Genomic DNA, 27,021 nt, shown 5'->3' with positions numbered 1-27,021 from the left:
TGCAAATATTTATCAAAATATTGCTGGAGTGGTTATACTAGCATCAGAGAAAACAGACTTAAAGGAAAGAACCCCTTCTAAGATTAAGGTCATAGACTAATAAAGAGCTCAAACAATGAAGAACAAATAACAATTTTAAAATCCAATAACTGTGTATGTGTGTGTGTATATAAAGCAAAAATTGACAGAATTAAAAGAAAAATAGACAAATTCACAGTCATAATGAAAGACTTTAACATACCTCTTTCAATAGCTGAGAGAACAAGCAGAACAAAACTTCAACAAGAATAATTTAAACACAACTACCAGAATTGACATAATTGACATACTAACATAAATGCATCCAACAATGACAGAATTCAGATTCTTTTCAAGGGCACGAGGACCATTTTCCAAATTGACTATACTTAGGATCAAGGAAGCCTCAACAGACTTCAAAGATGGAAAACTTCAGAGCATATTTTCTTACCACAGTGAAATTAAGCTCGACTTATTAATAATGGAGAAAAAAAACTACAAAATTACCAACTATTTGAAAATTCAAAAATATACATCTAAATAACACATAGGTCAAAAAAATTCCAACAAAATTAGAAAAATTTAAAACTGAATATTAATAAAGGTACAAAATATCAATACTTTGTAGCTAAAATAAATGATTATAGTAAAATTGAAATATTATATGCATACATTAACAAAGAAAAAAGCTTCCCAAGTCAGCTTGGGAAGATAGAGAAAGAATAGCAAATCAAGCCAAATAAAGTTAAGGGAAAGAAATTTTTGAAAAGTAGAAATTAATGAAATAGGCACAGATACAAAATAAAAATAAAAGATTAATAGATTTAAAAGAACTCCAGTGAGACTGATCAAGAAAACAAGAAGAAAAAACCACACAGATAAACAATAACAGAAGCAGAAAAGTATACAACACTATAGACTCCATTGTTATTAGAAAGTATTAAGATGACATAAATGCTTTTCCCCAGTAAATTTGAAAAATGGGATGGAATGAACAGTTGCTAAAAAATATACTTAAAAACTGATAATATAAATGATAATGTATAAAATCTGAATAGTCCTTTATCTATTATAAATAATAACAATAATTAATTTTAAAAACATTTGAAATAATAATTTAAAATAATAAAAATAATTGAAATATTAAATGATTTAAAAATATTTAAAATAATAACTTTAAAAAACTTTTTTAAAACTCCCCACAAAAAAAGTCTCCAGGGTCAGATGGTTTTACTGGCAAATTCTTTCACATATTTTAGGAATAAAGAACACTAATCTTATTTAATGTCTTCATTTTAACATGTCCACACAACTGTCATATAAAGTATAACAAGAATAATAGAGAGAAAGAAAATTATAGGCAATTTTTTATGAGCATAGATTCAAAAATTCCAAATACACACAAATATATGTATATTATAAATAGAATATGATGATATATTTAAAAGATAATAGGGGCACCTGGGTGGCTCAGTGGGTTAAAGCCTCTGCCTTTGGCTCAGGTCATGATCCCAGGGTTCTAGGGATCGAGCCCTACATGGAGCTCTCTGCTCAGCAAGGAGCCTGCTTCCTCCTCTCTCTGCCTACTTGTGATCTCTGTCTGTCAAATAAATAAATAAATAAATCTTTAAAAAATAAATAAATAAAAATAAAAAGATAATATATCACAACCAAGTAGATTTTATTAAATTCAATCAATGGCATATATCTCATAGATGAAAAGAGAAAAATTATACATAGATGCAAAAAAAGGCAGTGGATAAAATTCAAAACCCAGGGGCACTTGGGAGGCTCAGTTGGTTATGCAACTATTTTCAGCTCAGGTCATGATCTTGGAGTCCCAGGATCAAGTTCCACATCCGGCTTCCAGCTCTGAGGGGAGTCTGCTTCTCCTTCTGACCTTCTCCCTTCTCAAGCTCTCTCTCTTGCTCTCTGTTAAATAAATACAATCTTTTTAAAAAATTCAAAACCCATTTGTGTTTTTAAAGATTTTTATTTATTTATTTGTCAGAGAGACAGAGCACAAGCAGGGGAGGGGCAGAGGGAAAGGAGAAAGCAGGCTCCCAATTGAACAAGGAGCCTGACGCAGGACACAGACACAGGACTCTGGGATCATGACCAGAGTCAAAGGCAGATGCTTAACAGATACAATAGACACAGATATCTTCCCTTTGTGTTTTTGAAAGAAGAAAACTCTTAGCACACTGGGAATAGAAGGGAACTTCTTCAGTTATTTTTTAGAGCTATAAAATATATAGTAAATATTATTCTTATTGGAGACATATTGAAAGTTTATGCTTTTATTTTGAGATTGAGAGTAAGTATGTCTACTATCACCACTTCTATTCAATATTGTTTTAAAGGTGCTATTCAGAATAAGGGGAGAAAAAATTTTAAAAAAATAAATATATGTATACATATAAGGAATATATATAAAGATTATAAAAATATATTAAACTTTCATTAAGCATTTCAACATGGTTATGTATATAAAAGGTCATTTCAATAAGCCTGTGACAAACATTTAAAAAATGAAATGCAAAATATCACTTACACTAACATCATACAATGTCAAATATGTAGAAATAAATCCAGTGAAAGATGTGCAAGACACTACACTGCAAACCACAGTACATCACTAAAACAAATTAAAGACCACCTAAAATAGGGGGTGGAGGTGAAGAGGGAGAGATCCACGTAACTGACTGAAAGAGTCAACATAATGAAGATGACAAATTTTCCCAGAACAATCTATAGACTCAATGCAATACCAATCAAAATCTTAGCAGACTCTCTATAGGAATTGACAAGCTAATTCTAAAAGTTATGTAGAAATGCAAAGGGACAAAGATAGCCACGATAATTAAGAACAAATTTGGAGATTTTGTATTAACAAATAGCATGATTCATTATAAACTTGCATTAATTATGAAAATGTGATATCAGCAAAGAAGAAAAAACAGGCCAATGGAACAAAACACAGAACTCAAAAACAGATCCACACATATTCAATAATTTGATTAATGCAAAAACAACCTGTACTATATAGAGGGAAAAAATGATCTTTTCGACAAGTTGTGCTGGGCCAATTGAATACCCATATGGAAAATAAAGTATATGGACTCCTATCTCACACCATACACATGCACAAAAATCATCCTTTTTCAATGAAAAATAACATCAAGCTTTTAAACGAAAACAGGAGAATATCTTCTTGATCTTGGGGTAGGCAAAGACTTCCTAAACAAAATGTCAAGAACACTACCAATAAGGTTATGGACTGATAAAACGAACTCCATCAAAATTATGAATTTCTATTCGTGAAAAAAAAATCACTAAGAGGGTGAAAAGGAAGATACAGAGAGGGAGGAGGCATTTGCAATTCAAATATCCATCAAAGACTGGTATCCAGAACATGTAAAAAAAAGTAATTAATTAGAACTCCTACTAATTAATAAGAAAAAGGAGAGAATCCAATAGAAAAGTGGGCAAAAGACTTGAAGAGACACTAAATGGCCCCAAATCATGAGACATTTGACAGTATTGGTCATCAGAGAAATGCAAATTAAAACCACAGTGAGTACCACTACACACTCATAAGAATGGTGAAAATGAAAAAGATGCTATCAAGTCAGTACTTGTTTTACTATGAAAAAAGTTTTCTTAACAAAAAGAGAAGGAAGGGCTATTCATTAATAATAAAATTTAATCATCAAACTAAACCAAATACTTTTATTTGTGTGGATACATGGAAAGTATTTGTGTGCTGTAAACTGCCCCAATATACTTAACTTATTTTCCCCAAAGAAGGGTCTAATTTGAACCTTGAGAATGTTCAAAATAGTAGAGCCACAAGGTCTACAAGATTTGCTAATTCTTAACTCTCATTGTATCAGTGAGAAAACCAAAGCTCAGAGAAAGAAAGTAATTTGCCCAGAAATGTGACATGTTAGGTCAGCTTTTTGGTGTTGGTACTGTTCTCATTCAGTATTTTTAAAAAATGTTTTCTAAAATATTTACGTTGACAACACCCTGCTATATAATCTAATGTACATTCAATAATTCGAACACTGAAAAAAAGGAACGAAACTCAGGTCCAAGGAGTGGAAAGACTTATCAATCCCTCGGCACCCACACACTGTCTTCTGAGGATTTAATTCAGCTCCTGTGGGCTGAGTTTTCTTCAGGGCTTGGGTTAAAATCAGAACAAAGCCAGACAAACTCTCCTGGCTCTGACAGGTTGGTAGGGTTGAATGAGAGCAACAATTCTTGACATAGGACCTTTTGAGCTGTCCTGGAAGCAGACTATTATCTCCACCAATAATACAAATGATAATAATAATGGTAATAAGGAAAATACTAGCTGAAATTTTAATGGTGTTTACTATAAGCTAGGCCCTATTCTATATTTCTTACGTATATTAACTTATTTAATCATTCTATTCTCATAACAATCTTAACGAAGCAGACCATTCTTCAGATGAGGAAACCATTAAGTTTAGGTCAATTGTTAAGATTCCATATTGAGGAGTTGGGGGAGCTGGGATTGCAACACAGGTTGTCTGGTTCTAGAGACATAAACTGCATGCCATCTTGCTTCTCAGTGCTGAATCAATCAGAGCATTTCTGATTAAGGATCCTTTTGAATTGGAAATGTCTAACCCTGATAGAAGACCTTCAGGCAGGGGCTGACTTTCCAAGCTTACTTTGGGTCCTACCCAGAACCATAAGCCACCTCCAAGGATCCCTGGGGCCTGAGACAAGCCATGTAGGGCATCAGACCATGGCAAATATAGAGCATACAAACAATGAGAACCTCTGTGGCAAAAGGAAGGTTGGCAAGTTTGGCCATTTTTTTTCTGTTGCTTGGCATAGAAAGGGGGTTAGTGGTCTATTAAGTACAAAGAGTTGATCACAAAGTCAAATCCTGCTTTTATGGAGACATAACCTACCAAAGCCACATGTGATGGATGTATTAAAGTTACACAAAGATGTGAAGTTATCTGGCTAAAGGAGTATAGAACAATTAGATGCAGGGGCTAACTCAGTAATCAATTTTAATACAAGACTATTCTCTTTTTTGGAAATTCTCTCGACTTCACTGAAGGCATACTGCTTTCCATTTACCTGTCTCATTTTGATCTAGTAAGATTTACTTGCACTTGAGCACATGGAAAAGACTTCATTTATCAGCCAGTGATTTATAGAAAGGGACCAGTTCTTGTCCTTGTGCACCCACCTGGAATGGGTATAATCTGATTAGAGATACCACCTGGCACTTCGGGTAAAAGATTTTATATTATCCTATTACAAGTTAAAATCTATCTATTATATATAATTTTATTCTGGTAACTATACATCTGTGTACCTATGGTTTTAATTTTTTCCAATTTCCAACCAAACATTTCTATATGGGAATAATTCCATAACCTTGAACTCATCAATTCTATCCTTTTTTGAGTATTTTTCTCTTACTTGACTCCCAGATCTTAAATCTGGTGATGTGAAAGTGGGGAGGTGGTTGGGGGGAATTAAAGGGGCGTAAGTTAAAAAAAAGGGGGGGGGTGCATTTTGCTTAGAAGTCTATCATTTGCATTCCTTTCATTTTCCCAGAATACAGCCAACTGTGAAGAAGTAAGCAAATAAATCCCTAAGGGAGGAAATTCAGCAGTGAAAGGGAAGGCTGGGATCAGGTGCGTGTGAAGCAAATTACACCTGAACTCCATAAACTTGCCATCTGTCCAAGCTGACCAGAACTACCCAAAGGATTTCTGAAGCACAGGTCGATAAGAAACTGAAAATGTAACTCAGACTTTGTCTTGTCTCAAGGTAACTAAGTTTACCCTTTGTAATCTGCCCAAACTCAGCCCAAGAGAAGCCTAACCCACAGCAATGCATGACTCCAGTGGGTTGGGGCAGCTTTACTGATCTTCTAGATAATATTTTTATTTTACATAATTGAGGATCATCCTGATATCCATCTAGAAAAGAGTACACAAAACTTAAGCAATTGAATAAATAGTAACAGAAATTTAGAAAAAGAATAGTGGGTTTTGCTTCAGTGTATGGTAACCTAAATATAAGTCTGTATTGATGTGGAGTTGAATATCAATATAAACTTTATCTAAATAGAATGAAAGACACTAGATGGCTTGAACTTATACTTCAGAAGCAATATTATATGGCAACCATTTTATAAGGGCCTATCATGTCCCAGAACCTCTATCGGTTCTCACTGAGCTTTAATATGCATACAAATCATGCAGAAATTTTGTTAAAATTTTATTTCTGAATATTTGGGGAAAAGGGGCAGCTACATCAGAAGCATAGTATCTGGATCTTCCTTAAATTCCCATGTAAAACAGAGCAGCTCGATACCAAAACCAAAAACCATGGGCAACGTTTTCAACAAAGTTAGGGAGTGAGGTGTCCCTGCACACCTCACAGTACAAGGAAGTGAAGACAAGCCACAGTTGCCGTATGGCCTGCACAGGGATACTGAGAAGAAGCAGAGGGAATCGATGGAGTGACTGAAGGATCACAAAACAGAGTAACTTCAAAATAGTCAAAAAATACTTACTGAAAACACAGTGGGTATAAAGAACAGCAGCAGAAACGGTTAGAGGATCTGCTCAATCCAAAAGCTGCTAGAATTCAAGAAAAATCCCAGGATAAAGGGTCTGCAGCAGAATACCTCAGGACCATCCAACAGAATTTTCTGCAATGTCAGAAACATTCTATATTTCTGTATACAATGACCAATAGTCACATGAGGCTACTGAGCACCCGAAATGTGGCTAACATGTCTGGGGAACTGAATTTTCAAAAGAATATTTGAAAGCAAAGGTGAATGCATTCTTTCCACCATATCATGCCAATATACTATCATATCTGGGGAAAGACCCCAAAATTTTAGAAACAAAGTTTGGGTGAATTTTGTCCTGTTTATACCAGTCTAATTACTTTCTTCCACTATTGAGCACAAAGTTTGAAAGAACATCATCGGCGTTCCCTCTGCTATGGTGGCCCCATGCCCCCTACACCATAAGAATTTGGCCAATGGAGAACTGAAGATGGGAGCAACACCAATGGGAGAGATGAGAACAGGGAGATCACAGTGTGGTTGAATAGCTGTGCTCCAACTGCTTTAATCATCTCTGATAGTTTCCATATGTTCTTTTAAGATGGGCAGAGCATCAGAAATAGTGGAATGTAGGAAATTAATAGAAGGCCTGACTATCTCCCTTCTTTAGTCTCCACCAACCTCTCCCTGTTCCAGGCTGTTTTGTTCCCACCGTTTAACAGAGGAAAAAAATAAATAAAAATCTCTAATTCCAGCAGTAAGGCCTTGGAGAGAACAGTTCCAAAATGGCATCATGAGGAGCTCAGCAGACCTGCTTCCTAGGAAAACAACTATGACTGGTGAAAATTACCAAAGACCCCCAACAACTTGAAGTCACTAAAAATCATCTTAAGGGCATAAAGTAAATGAAGAAATATTTATTCAAGAAAATCTACTAAATTTCAGTAAAAACAAGAGTTTGTGGCACTTGAGGCACTCCCCCAGCTCCGTGTGACAAAAATTTCACTCTGAGCCCATGTGGCCAATAAGATGGGGATCTCCCTTCTTCCAGAAATCTGTTCTGGGCTTGGTTATCTCTCCAGGAGGGGCAGGCTTCCAGCATTTCTCGTCTCCCCAGCTATGTGTTACTGAGATTAAATTTCAGGTGATTGTAACCAAGATATTAAGAGCTCCTTTTCTCTACCTAGTCTGTACTGGTAGAATGGAAGCTCTACCCCAGGAACAGTGGGTCCTGATCACTGATCACCTTTGCCCCAGCTTGCTCACAGGGTACATGTTCTATGCCAGGAGAGGCACACCAAAGAGAGAGGCTACTGTCCCTGGCACGAGCAAGACTGTCACTCTAAGAAAAATGGGCCACGTCCCTACCTTCAGCAGTGCTCAAGAGATTTTGCCCAGGGCAAAGGTAGGTTACAAAAAGAGAGGATTCAGAAGCTCTCCCCAAAGAGACTAACTTTATTTGGAACAGAGTGTAGGAAATTCAAGCCTAAACTCCAGCTCTCAGAAAGAATGAAGAATTTGGTGGCAAGCGATTAAAAGATTGGTAGCTCTGTGAGGACAATAAGCTAAACCATAGGCTAGTTAGCTTATCAGAGAAAATCAGGGAAAGAGATAGCTTAAAATAGGCGAATTTCAAACCACAAAGACTGGCGTCAAAAACTACATCTCCAAACAGTCTCAGATTTAATTGGAAGAGACTGGAGAGCAATTCATGCCTTGGGGCATTGTTGAAAATAAAAGCAATGAGGTGGCAATTAGTGGAGGCTAACAATTGAGCGTAATACCAACAGAAACAGCAAACAGAACAGGGAAAGAGACAGAGAGCCTTGCTAAAACTACTGTCATCAAGGCTAACTGTGCACGTGCCTAAGGCTATACTCTGAGGATCAACACTAGAGGTTTCACACTGGAAGGGAAATAGGTTTCACGAGAATAGCCAGGAATGCCACTAAATGAGTAAAAAAGCAAAAGATACCTGGTCTCAGAGAGGTGGAGGGAGTGAGGAAAATAAATGTGTGGAGTTGGGTATAATATATTATCTAAAATGTCCAGTTTTTACCAGTTATGAGATATGCAAAGAGAGAAGAAAAATGTATACATAGGGGGAAAAGCAGAAAACAGCAACTACCTGAGAGGTCTCAGATGTCAGATTTAACAGATGAAGACTTCCAAGTAGCATTTTGAATACATTCAAAGAACTAAAGGAAACCATGTTTAAAGAAATAAAGTATGATATAAATGTCACACCAAATGGAGAATATCAATAAAGAGACAGAAATTATTAAAAAGCACCAAATGGAAATTCTGGAGTTGAAAAGTATAATAACTGAAATAAGAAATCCACCAAAGGGGTTTAACAGTAGACTTTAACTAGCAGAAGAATCAATGAACTTGAAGATACATTGACAGATATTATGCAACCTAAAGAACAGAGAGAAAAATGAAGAATAATGAACAATGTCTTAGAGAAATGTGGGAGACCACAAAGCACAACAACATGCCAGAAGGCAAGGAGAGAAAGAAAAGATATAAAAATACTCAAAGAAATAATGGTTGAAACTTTTCAAGTTTGATGAACTATATCAATCTACTTGCCCAAGAAGCTCAACTAACTCCAAGTAGGATAAACGCAAATCCACTCCCAGATACCCTCTGCTCTAAAAATGCTTAAAGACAAAAACAAAGAGAAAATCTTCAAAGAAAACATTAAACAATGTCTAATAAACATTACTGGTTGAAAAATTACTGTGTCCAAGTATAGAATACTTGCAAAGAGAATAAATGTAAACATTTAAATGATAGGTAGATATATTTTATTAAGGCAGTGCAATATTTCCTTTTGCAATTAAAAAAAGCAGGTTGTAAAATATATATAGTATGATTTTTTGTAGTAACAAATGCATTTACATAGGTATATAAGCACTTAGTGCATTAACTCTCAATCACAGAGTAAGCGCTCCATAGATATTAGCAATTCTGGTTCTGTGGCTGCAGTGGTATTGTGACCTTGTAAAACTCACCAGGCTAGATATTATTTTCAGATTTTGTGTCAGTCATTTCATGCTATTCATTGAGAAAAGATATTAATACCCAGATGCACTTGACTAAAGTGTTTTCCTACTTGAGCTTCTGTTGAGTGAAAATAATGACAATGATAGCAGTTCTCACTTCCTAGATACCCTGACCGACACCTTAGTTCTAAATTCACACAAGAGTTTCTCAGACCATGGGAAAGTGAGAGAAATGGGCTCTCTTGCTCCACAGCTTCCTTCACCAAGATAGGCTGTTGGCTCCTAGCTACTTGCAGGTTCCACATTAGCTATTCAAAACTATTGCCAAGTTGGCCTGTATTTCTTCCTTTCTTAAATTCTTCACTGGAAAATAGGCTTGTTCTCTATCCTGCTTCCTTTCCCTGTCCAATTTGGGAATACTCTCCTGTGTGAATACTTCCTTAGTTATGGTAGGTCAGGCAGGTCCTGGTTCCTCTCTATTTTCTTCTACTTATAGCTAAACCTCGTCTGACATTTCTGCCCAACATCACTAAAGACTGACTCCAGTGCTGAGTGTGAACAGACTCCTACGGCATCCCTTATGCAGCCAACCCCTGGACCAGATCTCAGGTTTTTGCAAAATCCTGAGACCTACAGAGTATACCCTGACACCTCTATTACTCCCAACACCATTCTCTCCACTTAAATCACCTGAAGAATATAGGGCCACAAGATCAGAGAACCATCTGGTTGACCTCTCACAACAAGATAGATAAGACCAACAATGAAATATTCTGTTTCTTTTCTGTTTAATTATAGCACCATTATTCCAATAGTATTATCCTTTATTTGTTTCTCCTACCAAAATAATAAATTCTAATCATTCATAATTTCAATCAATTTAAAGAGGTGGCCTAGGAACACAATTCATATATTTTTCCTGTGGGGGGAAAAAACTGTTCAGCAATTGCTTATATAAATTGGCAGTATTCAAAGTATTGTCCTCAATGCACTTAATTATTCTAACTTGCTGAATAAGTGTTTATAAACTTTTGGAACCTAAAACCTTTTTAAGAGAGACTTATCTGTACTTGATTGCTATAAATAAATGAATCCCAAAAGGTTTAACAGATTGCAGAAAGAGGATACAGTTGCAATGGGCAAACATTAACAGATGAAATATAATTAGTATTATACCAATTCTTCATTAAGCATTATAAATATAATATGTACAGCTATTAGTGCTAAAACAAAACACCTGTCAATTATTCACAAGTGTTTCTAATTGTAAGAAAATATTCCACAGTAAACAGATGCTACAGGCTGAGATTCAAAAAAAAGAAATTCTCAACCTCATTCAATCTAATTTTTCTAAGAGTGTCTCCCAAAGATTACTCATCACACTTATGTATCTGCCACTATAATTAATAGTTCTCTGTTATTCTTTCCACTTTAGGTTCAGCAATAGAAAATTCATTACCAGATAAGCCCATTTTGATTCAGATACAACCAAGGTAATTACTAAATTCATAATAAGGTGGTTATTTGGGGTCAGGATGATGATAAATCCTTGGCTTGTACTTGCTGAATAGTTAATAATCTCTGCAAGGAGAGCTGACCGAATGCTCACACAAAATATATTAAAATTCTCCTGTAGTTTTATATGTGGGAGGTTTGGGATTTTTTTAAGTTTTGCCTGAATCAGATATTATTTTTATAAACCTAAAACATCATGGCAATACTATTTCTATTATTCTATATCCCTATAATTCTGATATTTCTGATAATTCCTATATTCTTTATGATAGTCCTATAATTCCCATATTGGGAATATTCCTATAATTCTTTATACAATACTAGGGAGTAGTTTTTATAAAAAGTATTTTTTTAAAAAGTCCTCTTTTTTTTTAAAAAGGACTATGATAAAAGCTACTTAGACAAAAAGACTATATGCTTTACTCCTCTGTCTGTGGGTACTGTTGCCCAAGTTTCTGGGGAGACACATCTGATTTGGCAAGCAGATGTAGATACCTGCCCCAAAGAGCCAGCTTTCTTGCTACATGTGATGCAAAAGGCTTAACGATGGGCTTCATAAATTAATTTAGTCTTAATCCAAATGACATGACGTAAACATCTTTCTGGCATAGCATGTAATTTTAATCATGAAGAAATTACGTATTTGAATCTATTTTTATTTTTTATTTTTTTTAAGATCTTATTTATTTATCTGAGAGACAGAGAGAGCGAGCATGGGGGAGGGGCAGAAGAAGAGGGAGAAGCAGACTCCTCACAGAGCAGGGAGCCCCACTTAGGGCTGGATTCCAGGACCTTAGGATCATGACCTGAGCTAAAGACAGATGCTTAACCAATTGAGTTACAGGTGCTCCTGAATCTTTTTAAAATGCCATAATATTTAAAAAAAAATTAAGTATAGAAAGAGATGTAAATATGGAACTCAAATCCAATCCAAAGCCCAAGACTGATCTCAAACTGAAGAAAGCACTTTAAAAAGAACAAGAAGACTCCTCCTCAGGGACAGGAATCCTATTATTATTATTTTTTAAATTTTATATCCTAAGGGCTATTACATAGTCATTGGCAAATAGTAGTTGCTTAACAAAGCAAAACTTAGAGAAACTCATTCCCCTGAACATACTTTTTGAGGTCTTGTCTATTATTTTAGTTTTAGTTTTGGTTTTGGGGGAAGGTATTAGGGGAAGGTTATGATTAGAGAAAATATGATAGGCAAATTGGAAAACACCATCAGGGTAGAAACAGGCTAACAATGAAAGAAAGAAAAAAACTGAAGAACCTAGAAATGAATAATCACAAGAGTGAACTAAAGGGACAGAATGGATGGTTATCTGCCATAGCCAGATCTAATGTTGACAGTGTTCTCTCCCACTCAGAAGGCATCAGAATAAGAACATGAGTAATGACCCTTATGAAAATCCAAAGGCCTTTCCCCTGTTCTGCTTACTTTTCCCTTATCCTCTTTAGAAGAATGAAGTCGACATAATCTTTCACATTGCTCATCTCTGAAAGCTCAAAACTACTTAGGTTGATTTGCATACAATAATTATTTACTTAATTAACAGGCTCTCAGCTAGATTGTCCTTTCAACCCTTAACAAGCCGAAAATTATATGACTCCTCTTCAAAGGAAAAGAGATTTTCCCTAAATAGGATCTACTGCTAACAAGAGAATACAATTTTCCACATGGCTTCTGCACTGAGATTTAAACTGGTTCCATGACAAGGTATGAGAAATTCCTTTGGTACAAGAGCTCAGATAAATGGAGAAATCTCAGATGTATCTATCATTGAAAACTGAGAAATTTTTTAAAGTTTATTCTTAAAAGCTAGTATCTTCATAAAAATTCTTATAAGCATCAAGAAGAAAAAAAAATAAAGCCATAAATTCCCCCACAGATGTGGAAGTTGATCTTAAATAAAGTAAAGCACAGTGTTTAGGATTACAAATACTTTCTTTAACAGGCCAGCAGAAACCTATCAATATTTAATGTTTGTGACACATTAAGAACTTTCCTTGTGGTTGAAGAAGAAAAAAATAAAAATAAAAAGAGTAATCTATAAATAAAGAGAATTTTTGAAATTGGCATAATGGAAATCATCAAGTTCCAAATCCAAAAACCCTCCTTTACTCTGGTCAAAGAATGAATTCATACTTCAAAAGGAAAAAGTGAGTGGATGTAGCAAGTAAATGAGCCACAGAATGAAACACATTGTCCTCTCAGTGCAGCAGATATATACATCACCTGGACCAGCCCATTGCCCACTCACCAGATGTCTGACTTTGTGTTGTAGCCTTGGTGTTTCAAAGCCTCTGGACTCATGTAATGGGGAGTTCCAGCTAAAGTGGTGGCTAGATCACAGGATCCCATTAGGAGTCGAGAAACTCCAAAATCCCCTTGAAATAATAATAAATTTTTATGAATACTTTAAAACAATGAAAAGCAGCCTGGAAAGTAACAACTGTCTAATTTGGCAATTTTAATATGCAATGACTCATATCATTTAAAGGGAAAGAAAAGAAGAAAATGGTATCTTTTAAATTACACAATGCTGGTGCATAGCTTCCTGAGCCAGGAAGGTGAATTATATAAGCTAAAGCATTTTATTTCTGGAATTATGGAGAACCTACAACTTGAAAAAAAAGCTATTTCAGTTCTGCCTAACAACAAACAAAATGATTTTGGGGGGCTGAATATAAGAATATAATGATTTGCAATTTCCTCAAAGCAAGAAGAGTTCATTCTTCAATTACAATAAAAGAAATATTTCAAATAAAAGACCTGAGACCTTTCAAGAACATGCCTATAAAAATTTGAATCCATTAAGTTCTCTTTACACATCTAACTAGTTGTATGCTTTTAGGCTTTCTCTCTTTAAGAACATCTTACAGGAAGAATGAATAATCCAGTAACTGTTATGAGTGGAGGTACAGTTCTGAAGAAGAACTAAAAATTAACAAATCCATGATACCAATAATTTCATTACCAGTGATAACTGCTAATTGCTTGGGGTAAAATAAGGGGGAAATCTATACTAATTAACGAAGTTAGTAAAACAAATACTCTAAATACTTGCACAGTGCTTGGCATGGGATAGAAACTCAAAAACTGTTAGTTCAATCTATCATGTATATAGCAAATGTCTTACACTTCAATTTGTATCAGGTACTCAAAAACAAAATAATGGGGTTTTCTTGGCCCCAACCAAGTAAAAACAAAAGTTTGAGAAGTTAAAATAAACCAGTGATTACTCTAACACTTCTAGGCACTATATATTTCAATGATATACTAATAACATCTAGAATATATTCTCCCATGTTTCTGGAATACATATTTTTTAAAATCTTACCAATTTTAAGAAGATTGTTTTTCAGAAATATATTCTTTGATTTCAAGTCTCGATGAAGTATCCTCCTACACAAAGGAAAAAAGGACATAAAATTTCATGCAAAATAAAAAAATTTTATTTCTAATATAAATAATATATATGGGTGCATGTGAAGTGATAAATACACACTCCCATAGATAAATCTTTCAGGGTTTGAAAGCTACAAATCCACAACATTTTCTAGTTCCCCTGAGGAAATATGAGTTTTAAAAACAAAGTTTCAAAGTCAGCAGGACATGTAGTTGGGAAAAGAGTGATGTGGTTTACACTATTTCAGTAAGCTCAGTTTTACTGTGTTTCTGTAGCATGATCTACTTAGTACTGTATCTACTAACCGTACACTCAGTTGACAGACCAGTTATCATAAGACTTTGTAATCTATTATATATACTCTTACATATTATATGTCATATATAAATATATATTATATGTTAAATATAGTTATGTAAGATATTTTTACAGAACATAATTGTAACTATATGTTCTATAAAATGTCATATATATTTATACACACACATAACACATAATTTAATATACATTAAATCCAAATGTTCAGGTTTTATGTATTTGTAGAAATAATAATGTTGTTGATGATACCTAATAATAGATAACATGCATAAGCCAGCAATATAAATTATGTCAGTTAAGACTTTTGTTTCTGGGATTATGAAGCAGTAGACAACTTGAAAACATTTACCTTAAAAGACCAAAAAACGTGGAATAAAGTCTGTAAATATCTTCACATATGCTGAGCTTACAAGAAAATGAAGCATATCCCTGAGGGTTTATATAAAACCTAAGGGGTTGTGCTGAGCTCAGTAGCCAATGGGCTGGCCTTCATGGCCTCAGAGAAACAAAAGCCAAGACCTTGAGCCCATGTAATGTGAAAAATTGGACTACACAGACACAAATACGTCAGAATCCCGTATGTGGTTTGTATCTTCACTGAAAGAATGACCTAAGAAACATCCACTCACAAGTAAACAAAATGACAAGAAAGTTGATCTGTACAGGTCTGAACTTCTGAGTGGAGAAAAAAATATCTCTCTTCTTCCATAACCATATCTCTCTGCTCACTCACATTTGGGATTCAAATATGTAATAGCTTTATGGCTTCAGAAATCCCAAGCCAAGAAATTAACATAAAGATTGGTTCTCAGCTGCTTCTACCTCTTGGGGCATCTGGCAGAAGCAAATGCAAAGCAAGAATCAGCAGATAACATAGAGTAAAATTATACCCCTGCGAATTTCAGATAATCTAAAAGGATTCAAACTATAAAATAAGTATATTTTAAGAGATTAAAATTATAAAGAAAGAATTAGGAAATATAAGATAGAAAAAGGGTACTACCCAAAAATAAAAAGATGATGCTGATTTGAAAACCAATCAAATAGAATTTCTAGGGGGAAAATTTGATTGAAATTAAAAATACAAGAATGAAACCTCAACTTCTGACTACGATGGAGTAAGCTTATTTCATACTTTCCACAGCTGTACAGAGAACACTGAAACATTTGAACAATGTAAAATCTGAGTAAAATTAAAAAACAAAAACAAAAACGCAGCAGGTCTTTGAAGATATCAAAGATCAGCTAAGACAAACGAAGGCAGTCAGCACTTGAGGAGCCAGAGCCTGGAAAGGAAGGGAATGCTCTAGGTGAGCCAAACATTCTGCATGGTGTGTTCCTCTCAGGGCAGTTGACAAAGGCAGAATGCCCTGGCCTAGAGCTTGCAGCACTTTTCCTGGACTCACAAGACAAAGATTACAGTTCAGGGCTACAGAGGCAGCCAGGTCTTGAGGGGAATTTCTTCCAGTAAGAAAGGGAGCAAATGAGAAGTTAAGTCTGACATTCTGCCTGGCTTTTACCCTTGAGGCACTTACTGAATCCTACATTGTTCAGGGGAAGACAATAAGGAGAAGGGGGCTGCGAAGAGGTTAAAAACTAAGCAGAGTTTTCAGGAGATTCACAAAGATGAAGAAGGGTCTTGGAAACCCTCAAGGCCTCCTTCTTAGATATAAAGATATAAATCTTAGATATAAAGCCTTCACAGAATCTGAAACCAACCTTAAACCAACTCAGTCCCCCATTTAGTTCAAGGTGATCTGTCCTATAACTACTACCCAGAAAAAAGTTAGACCCTCTCCAGATGATAGTATCACCCAACACCTCTCCATTATTTCATACATATTGTCCACTACTCACTCAAAAGCCAGAAAAGAAAGCAGGGAAAGGAGAAAAAGGTGTGTCACAAAATACAATGGAAGAAACATTCCATATATTGTTAATCACAACAGACTAAAATCATGAATTTAAACACAGAGAAACAAGACTAAGCTATTTTTAAAGAATTGTTATAAAGAACACACTTTAAAAAAAAAAAAAAAAAAGTAAGGACATAGGTTGAAAGCAAGAGGATTAAAAAGATACTCCAGGCAAAAGAAGGCTGGCAAAAAAGCAGTATTAGGTAAATTAAGGATAAGGAGTATCACTACAGAGGCACCTGGGTGGCACAGTCGGTAAGCGACAGACTCTTGATTTCGGCTCAGGTCATGATGTCAGGGTTGTTGAGATCAAGCCCAACTGGGGCTTCACACTGGGCATGGAGCCTGCTTAAGATTCCTTCTCTCTGTCTGTCTCTCTGTCTCTCTCCCTCCCTCTGCATATACCTTACCCTCAACCTGTGCACAAGGGGTGCTCTCTCTCTTTCTCCCTCTCAAAAAAAACCAAAAAGAGTATCACAACATATTGAAAAAAATCCAATAATTGATTGAGAAAATTTGTATTTATTTATTATTTTAAAGAAATCACAAGGGGGAGATGAAGAGGGAGAGAGAGAATCTTAAGCAGACTCCAAGCAGACTCCAAGAGTGTGATATGGGGCTCAATCGCATGACCCTGAGATCATGACCTGAGCAAAATCCAGAGTTCGATGCTTAACCAACTGAGTCACCCAGGTGCCGCTATTGGGAAAATTTTTTAATTCTGTACTTACGTGCAACTTATGATACAAGCCAAGATATATATGAAAAATTAATATTAATAAAAATTTAAGAAATTGACAAATCCACAATCATAGTGGAAATTTCAATGTATTTCCCTCAGTAGTTAATAGATTCAGTAGGCAAAAAATTAATAAGATGTAGATTTTAGTAAAACAATTATAGATTTGAAAAACATAGTTAGTTTGAGCTAATACACAGAAATTGAATATTTCATCAAAAAACTTAAAAATGCATGTTCTTATATGTACACATGGAATATTTTCGAAAACTGACAATGAACTAATCACAAAAGCAAGTATCAACAGATTACAAAGAATCAGCACCAAATAGTTCACACATAGCACACATATGGTTCAATGGAGTTACATTAGAACCCCATCAGGCGCTTAGAACAGTGCCAGATACTGGCAGTAACTGCTCAAGACAACGTCTCTAGTTTGTGAAGTTTTCTGGTAAGGCAAACAGGCAGAAAACAATATATATATATATATATATATATATATATATATATATATATGTTTATTGTTTTAATAGCATTAAAACAATAAAGCAGAGCAAGGAGCTAGAGACTACAGGGTAGGGAGATAAACAAGCTGAGTCTTGATTGTGGTGGTGTTACTATTACTGCTCCAGTGTATTACCACCAATAGATTAAAAGGGAGTCTGTGTGAGGCTATCAAGCAGAAATAAATGATGAACTATAGACAGTGGTTTAAACCCCATTACCCTTCCCCCTCACTCTTCAATACCCCATTCTCTGCTCAAGACCGTCTGTGACCCCTACTGTTGGCTGAATCAAGGACAGCTTCACATTTGGAGTCTTCCATTTCCAGCCTCCTCTTCCACCTATTTATTCATGCCAAAACAAAAAAACAAAAACAAACAAACAAACAAAAACTAATGAAGGAATAAACATTTAGTTATATATTTGGAGTACATTTTAAAAGGGAAAAAAACACAATAACTGCAAGTCAAGAAAATATAGGCTAAGAAATGGTCACATCTCTGTTGAAGCCAACGAGGCACTTGCTTTATCTTAAATGCAGCACACATGTTTCTTCCTTTATGTCATTGCTCATATTAAAATGCCTTCCTCTTTCATCTCTGCCTCTCAGAATCCTGTCTGTCCTTCAGGATTGTATTGGAAACAAACCTCACATGCCTCCCTGGAGTCCCCTGACTACCCGCATTCCTTCCAAAGGTGCTGGTATTGGAGGTCAATTACTCACTTGCCTGAGATGCCAGGCGCTTGGGCTCCTGCCACATCTGGACGAGGATGAAACACCACACTGCAGGACACAGAATCAAGCATTCCAACTGGCAGTGTAAGGAACTAGATGACACAGCCTAAAGGTGCAAGGGAGTTCACTACTTTGGAGTAGACCAGCAGGCGACAAGAGGAGAATCTAGGCAATCATTTTCTCTTTTTCTCCCTAAGGCATGCTACCCCTGTGTTTATAAGGTATACAAATATCCCTGCCAGGCAACCTGCCATTGTCCTTCTCCAGCTCTTTGTGAATTGATGGCCAGTACAGTAACATACACTTCTCTGCTTCACATCCTAAGCTCATTTCGGATTGTCCTCACTCTCACCACCCTGGGTCTATAACCCAAGGCAGGTACCAGCATTTCAATCCTTGCCCGAGGTTGTTTCCAAGCTTAAAAAAGGATACCCCTGAATCACTTTCTTAACCACCGTTCCTACTACTACCAGCAAGTTAGACATACTCTCCCACTTCTGTTCTTCTTCTCACACTATATTCTACAACTGACCGATTACTCTTGCTAAATTCTAAGCTCTACAAAGTCTGTATCCTTCCTGACTATATGATCCCCTGTAACACTATAAACATTTAATTAAACTGGTAGGTTAAACCTGATTGAATCCTTGGGTTTACAGGAGCAGGAGCCTGAACTTTTCAAATTATTTTTGATTGACATTTTTCCAAAATGAACTATATAATACCCCGACTTCACAAAGAATATTTTTTAACAATTCACGATTATAAGAAACACCAACTACTAGGGTGTATCTAATCCTCAGGCCTATACAGGAGACCCCAATTTGCAAGCAGTATTGCTGAGAATTAGGCTGAGAATAGGCGTGTGGCTTTACAAAATTAAAATCTGCTCTTGAACCCCTAACTTAAAAACCCTCCAGGGGTCTGCCCTGCTTCCAGAATAGAACATAAAATGCTGTATGTGGCCTGCGAGAGACTGGAAGATCTGGCCATACACCAATGCCTCCAGAAGCCTTGGCAAAAACTCATGCCAAGTCTGTATCATCTTTCCCTCTTCCACACTGTTCTTTATTCAGGGTAGAGGCTCGGTTAATGTAAGTTAACTTTAGAAACACTATCCTAGGAACAAAAATGAGTACCAGCTTCTGGGACTCATTTATAATCCAAAAAAAAAAAAAAAAAAACCTACATGCTTTGTGCTATACTAATGTGAAAAATATAAAGATTCATAAGATAAGGCCGTGTATCCCATAATGCTTAAAATCAGGTTAGAGAGATAAAGGAAAAGTATACAAATAACTATAAAAGATGGCAGAGGGGAACCCAGTTCTTACCACTTTATTAAAAATTATTTTTAATTATAAATAGTTACCAAGATAGACATTCACATTCAGAAAGAAACTTCTCTCCCAACAAATGATTGCTTTTATGTACATGCCCACAAAATTGTACTGTTATCAGTTAACACTAGAAATACCAGTTATAAAAATAATTGATTTTTTACAATTACAATTACAATTAGTGATAATGTAGGTATATCAATGTTACCTTGGTACAGTAATCAGACCTCAGTCATCCAGAGCAAAGCTGGAAATCATGACAGAGGAGCAGGGCCAAAGAATAGCCACCCAGAAAGTCCATCTACTTTACTTAATGGAGACAAATAGCTACACACTCAAACAAGAATGCAATTAGAATTGTACATAAAGTGAAGAATTGAGAATGATGGCAGGAGTTCCCTGTAATTCCAATAATCTTTATTCTCCTAAAGGCTTTGGAGAATTACAGAGGAATAAGCAAAGCTTCCAAGAATGGAAGGGAAAGGGAAGAATACAAGTGAACAACACAGGTCTGGGTCACTTCTTCTTAGGGCAAATAACCCCCAGTTCTATCATATAAAGTGCTATGCTGCTATCCTTACGCCTACTCTGAAGATGAGAAAATCAAGGCTTACAGAGGCTAATTAGTTTACCCAGGTATGAATTTGCCCAATAATCTGCCTAGAGTACGAATGGATCTGTTTGACTCCACAAAGTATCATAGTTCTGTCTTACTCATGGTAAATGCTCAATAAATGTATGTTGATCTTAAAAGCACTACCCTTAGCACAAAGATGAATACCATCTAGTGGGGCTCATTCATTAATTTAAAAAGATAGAAACTTTGCATTTAATCAATATTCTCTCCTGCCTTCTTACAGTTCCACAACATCTAGAGCTGGGCTCTGTGTTAAGTATGATGTTGACGACTTGAAGATTAAAGGCAAAACAATTATATTTAACAAATAGAGGGTTAAATAAAATTTGGCCTCTTCTATGCCCACTCTTGGGGTTCCCTTGGCATGGAAGGAACTGTTAAGGACCTACACAAAGACCATTCTCCCAGTCTTCTCCCTTGATATCAAAACCCCATGAGCCCTGGGCCCTCCTCAGTCCTGGTAGGTAAGAGCAATGAGGAGGGAAGGGAGTGAAGGATATTATGGAAAATAAATTGAGGTAATCTTTTTTCCCTTTGGGGTAACTTATTAGGTATATGCTGTGCCCAAATTCTGGCCAACATTAAAGTATAACTTTCAAAAAGGTAAAATTATGAATATCATGAAAATATAAAATGAACACATTTTGTTCCATTCATTAATCAATGAAGAAACTAGTAAGATGTTAAAATGGAGTCAAAGAATTTTTGACAAGCTAAAGTATTTATAAGAGGATAGCTGGGTTAGGTACAAAACTGGGAAGTGGCCAACAGGACAATAAACCAGATCCCCAGAGTTGTCTGTTCCAGTGAATAAAAAATATTTGTACCTCTTCTAGACAAAAAAATTCAAGTTAACCCCTGCCTCTACAGAGTTATAAAATAGCCCAGATGATAGGAAATTAAGTCCAACATTGTGCAGAAAGTACTCAGTAATCTCTTCTGCCTTTTCTATGTTTTGGAAATTTTTTCTAACAATGAAACATAAGTCTGCTGGAAGCTTGTACGAAATATTTCCCCACTCTTACAAAAGACAACAAAAGAGGGTGACATGTGGCCTTTTTACCTCATTCAGCCTTTGGTTACTGTTGTATGTGGTTGGGTGATACACGGTGGCACTTCAGCCATCCAGACAACTATAAGAGGGCAATCCCGACTACAAAAGCTAACCATGCTGAGAATGGAAGTAATGAGATGGAAAGAACTTGAATTATTGCTGAACTACCAGTGTCAACCACCCTCCTTGGACACTTCTTGTTAGGTGAATTAATGAATTTTCTTCATGATTTAAGTTGCTTCTGCTACTTGCACTTGAAAGCATCTTAAGTTGATTACTTGGTCCCTGCAGCTCTTGATAGGAGATCTGAGGAAAGAGTACTGGCTCTCCTCCAGATACAAGTACCAGGGGTCTGAGTGTCTAAGGGTTTAGAATATGGAATAGTGAGCTTGGGAGGTGACCAGGACACAAGGACACAAAGTACTATAAACTTGGAATAAATAATATGTTCAAGAGAAACTTACCCAGTGACACCTAGACAAGGAGGAGTTTCAGATAACAATACACTGATAGCCCTCACATATATAAATACATAAGCATGTAAATCAGCACTAATTATTTTAATAAAAAGGCAAACAATATGTTAGAAAACAGTTATGAGAATTGGCTGGCACCATTTCAATGAAATAATAAATTCTATATAATAGATCAGATACCACACTATTTGGCTAATTTGGTTAAGGTGTTACTTTACTGGCTTTCTGGTTATAGAAATAGTTCTAGCAAGAAAGTCTTGTCATATATCTAGTTAGCAATCCTTTCCTTTGAAGCATATAAAAACCAAATCCAAGAAATAATAAGGTGACTATTAATATAGGCAACTTACATAAACCCCTTCTCCTAAAAAGTTCAGAGTAGCCTTTCATCTATAACTTCATATGTCCCACACCATGGCTCTAGGAGTGGTAGGTCCCTCTCATTTCTAAGTTTCCTGATGTCCAGAGAGATAAACGACCAGCTAAGATTAAATGATAGTTGTGCTCAAATACATGGCAGAGCTCCTGCTTCTGTCTCCTCTGTCAGGCCATTTTCTATATCCTTCAGTCTCCAGGACCACAGGAGGGTGAAGAGAAGTCTGTGAAAGCAGATGGAGCAAGTGTTTCTCAAGCTCTTAACCCAAAGTAGGACTATGGAAAAGATATGCACAATTTCACCTTCATCTTCCCTTAAGCACTTATCTTCATAGTTTCTGAAACCTCGGCTACCTCCCCACACATCTCTCCATCATCTGGCAGGGTCTCAGGGTGGACTACAAACTCTTCTTGCCAAAGCTACTGGCACAAGCAGTTAACTCCTTGGTGATGCATGGCCCAGATGGCCCCTGTTGGTGGTCTCCACCATGTGGCATCCATCCTAGACTATGAGGCACCTGGTTTCCTCACTGATGCCGTAGACTCTCAAGACCATGACCACCCTCTGTGTTGTAAGTGAGAGGTGGAGTCAGGCCCCCTTCAAAAGTAGCTATTGCCAACACAGCAGGAGCTCCCTACACCTGGCACTGAGGGTAGGGGAGGCTCCTTGAAATAAAGGGACCTCAGGACATCCTTAAAAAGTAGGAACTGGGAGAAAGTAGGAAATCACCAGTAACACCACAGAGACCACAGCTTTTTTCTGCTTTTCCATCTTTGAGCCTGAGGTAGTATACCACCATCGCTCATCATGTTTACTGACCTGGATTTCCAGTAAGTCCTTCTCCTGAGAAACTCACTACATTTAAAATGAATTACTGATGTCACTTCTCAGGGAATATTGAGCCATTCTAGCACAATACCTCACAAGCTGGCAGGGAGACTGTGAGGGCTGCCAGGTGATGATGGCAGTCATCTTAGGGAAATTGCCCCCCCCCCCCGGTCTCCCCTCCACTGTGAAAGCACCAAAATCAGCAAGGCCTCAAGACCACCAGCATATAGGCTTTCTGCAGAGAGGTTGCTCTGACCTTCATGCTAAAAAATCAAGGTTAATTGGACTCCTCCCTCTTTAACAGGAATGAGTGTGGTTTTTTGTATGTTGTTTGTTTTGTTTAATGCTTTCCAAATTAGTACTGGGGGGTGGGGGGAAATGAGCAAGACATTGTCTCTGCCCCCAAGGAATTCCCTTATGCCCAATTCTGTGGCGTCCAAAGAAGATGATGTTTCAAACATGAGCCAATTAATTGGACCAGAAAGAAGAAAGTCTACGGGACTGCACTTTCAGAGACCGGGTGGTTCTAGCTTTGTCCAAGGTTCCAAAGTCCCTCAAATACTGGACCAGCCTATGGAAGGTTGACAGAGTTAGTAAAGAGCTTTGAGCACAAACACTTTTAAAAAACTTAATCCCTCTGTACCAGAGGTTCAGGCCCACAGGGAGGAATGAGTTTTAGTGCTACATTCTCAAGATAGCTTATAGTGAACTGTGAATATATTCAGTTTTTGGCATCATTATTTATAAGTGCTTATGCCATATGCTATAGATTTAGCACATTATAAATGTATAAATAAACCAAATTAAAATAAGTACAGGATAGTTCCAAAGGAGTAAACAAAATCCTATTTCTTCTGTAACCTCATTTTTTAAGCTTTTTTAGGGTCTTCTTGATCTCCTTTGCTGGAGTACTGTATGAGTCAGGGTTCTCCAGAGAAACAGAACCAATAGGCTATAATATAGATATAGACTTAGATATAGATAGATATGGAGATTTATGATGAGGAATTGGCTCATACAATTATGGAGGCTGAGAAATTCCAGTCTGCAAGTGGGAGACCCAGGAAAGCTGGTAGCATAACTCAGTCTGAGTCTACAGACCTGAGAACTGGGGAACCCATGGTCTAAGTCTCAGTCTGAGGACAAGATAAGTCCCAGCTCAAGGCAAGAAAACAGGGGCAAATTCCTCCTTCCTCTACCTTTTGTTCGATTCAGGCCTCCAAGAGATTAGATGGTGGCCAGCCACAATGGAGAAGGCAATCTACATTACGCAGTTCAGATTCAAATACTAATCTCATCAGAAACACCCTTACAGACACATGCAGAAGCAATGTTTAATCTGGACACCCCATGGCCCACTCAAGTTGGCACAATTAAACATCACCTTCACTAAAATAATTTGCAACAGAGGAGCAAAACGTAACTTCTTCAGATGTGTTGTTTCCAAGGCAATCTCTTCAAAATACATTTTAATATATACTATAGTCCATATTGGCTATGGTTTGAAAGATTTGATTTGAAAGCTAAATGAAGCATTGTGGTAGCTAAATTCCTGTTCCCAAATAGTCACACCTCTTGTGACTTGCAGTTAGTGTTCCTTCAGGAAGAATAAGCTCTCCTACTCTTCTGACATTGGGTTTGGTCATGTGACTTGCTCTGGTCAATAGTATGTGAGCAGATGGGGTGACTGTCATGTTTGAGCAGGACCTTTAAGAGCCATTGAGTGTTTCTGCTAACTCTCTTGCTTTTCTCTCTGCCATGATAAACGCATATCCCACATGGGAGGTGCTCCTTCAGTTTCGATACTTGAATGACAGGACAGGGAGAGCTGACTCACAGCTGATCTGTAGCAGCCAAAATGTGACATGAGCAAGAAACTGGCATTGTAAGCCACTGAGATTAAAGTTTTTTGTTCATACAACATGACTTCTTGCAGCAGGAAGAGTTTTAGCATCTTGTTCTCAAGATAGCTTTTAGTAAAACCAAATATTCTTAGCTTTATACATCATTATTTCTATATATCTATGCTATATGTTAACAGAAGCATTCTTTTGGATTGAAATTGCTTAAGAACAGATAATTAAGACAGTTTTTTTAATTAATTATTTTTTTAAAATTTTAATTCCAGTATAGTTAACATATAGTATTCATTTCAGGTATACAATATAGTGATTCAACAATTCCTTGTATTACTCAGTGTTCATCAAAGTAAGTGCATTCTTAATTCCTATCATCTATTTCACCCATGCCCCACCCACCCACTTCCCCTCTGGTAATCATCAGTTTATGGAAGCAGAAAAGACCCCGAATCACTAAGGAAATGTTGAAAAAGAAAAACAAAGCTGGGGCATCATGTTACCTGATTTCAAGCTTTACTACAAAGCTGTGATCACTAAGACAGCATGCTGCTGGCACAATAACAGACACATATGGACAATGGAACAGAGTAGAGAGTAGACAGTCCAGATATACACCCTCAACTCTATGGCCAAATAGTCTTCAACAAAGCAGGAAAACATATCCAGGGGAAAAAAGATAGTTCTCTTCAATACATTGTGCTAGGAAAACTGGACAGCTATGTATAGAAGAATGAAACTCAACCATTCTCTTACACCATACACAAAGATAAACTCAAGATGGATGAAAGACCTCAACATGAGGCAGGAATCTACCAAAATCCTAGAGGAGAATATATGCAGTAACTTCTTTGACATTGACAGCAGCAACTTCATTCAAGACATGTCTCCAAAGGCAAAGGAAACAAAAGTGAAAATGAACTTTTGGGACTTCATCAAGATCAAAAGCTTTTGCACAGCAAAGGAAACAGTCAACAAAACAAAGAGGCAACCCACAGAATGGGAGAAGATATTGGCAAATGACATTACAGACAAAGGGCTGATATCCAAGATCTATAACGAACTCCTCACACTCAACACCCAAAAAGCAAATAACTATGTCAAAAAATGGTCAGAAGACATTAACAGACACTTCTCCAAAGAAGACTGACAAATGGTTAATAGACACATGAGAAAATGTTCATCATCATTAGCCATAACAGAAATTCAAATCAAAACAACATTGAGATACTAAATTACACCAGTTAGAATGGCCAAAATTAATAAGACAGTAAACAACAAGTGTTGGAGAGGATGTGGAGAAAGGGGAACCCTGTTACACTGTTGGTGGGAATGCAAGTTGGCACAGCCACTTTGGAAAACTGTGGAGATTCCTCAAAAAAATTAAAAATAGTGCTCTCCTTATTTAAGAATCTGTTTCTTGGTTTGTCTCTCTCTCTCTCTGTCTTTTTTTTTTACCTTTGCTCCTTTGTTTAGTTTCTTAAATTCCACATATGAGTGAAATCCTATGATCTTTGTCTTTTTCTCACTGGCTTATTTCCTTAGCATTATACTTTCTAGACCCATCCATGTGGTTGCAAGTGGCAAGATTTCAATTCTTTTTATGGCTGAATAATATTCCACTGTGTACACATGCACACACACATACACCACTTCTTCTTTATCCATTCATCTATCAAAGGACACTTAGGTTGC

The 27,021-nt window shown here is 36.5% G+C and overlaps 1 protein-coding gene across 6 annotated transcripts in view; it reads right to left on the bottom strand.

Annotated features, from left to right (window-relative positions):
- The window catches only part of NEK11 (NIMA related kinase 11), a 245,163-nt gene that overhangs the window by 143,565 nt on the left and 74,577 nt on the right, over positions 1-27,021 (bottom strand). For 5 of the 6 annotated variants that reach the window (XM_059390919.1, XM_059390921.1, XM_059390918.1 and 2 more), the window contains 2 exons: positions 14,475-14,539; positions 13,395-13,521 (listed from right to left, as the gene is read on the bottom strand). In XM_059390919.1, the coding sequence (XP_059246902.1) occupies positions 13,395-13,521; positions 14,475-14,539 (192 nt within the window). Of the gene's footprint in view, positions 1-13,394; positions 13,522-14,474; positions 14,540-18,267; positions 18,365-27,021 lie in introns of all 6 variants that reach the window. The other variant, XM_059390924.1, reaches the window with a different exon arrangement.

This window comes from Mustela nigripes, chromosome 2 (assembly GCF_022355385.1).
Source record: "Mustela nigripes isolate SB6536 chromosome 2, MUSNIG.SB6536, whole genome shotgun sequence".
Classification (NCBI taxonomy): Eukaryota; Metazoa; Chordata; class Mammalia; order Carnivora; family Mustelidae; genus Mustela; species Mustela nigripes.
The sequence above is the reverse complement of the archived record's forward strand: the minus strand, read 5'-3'. Positions and strand labels throughout refer to the sequence as shown.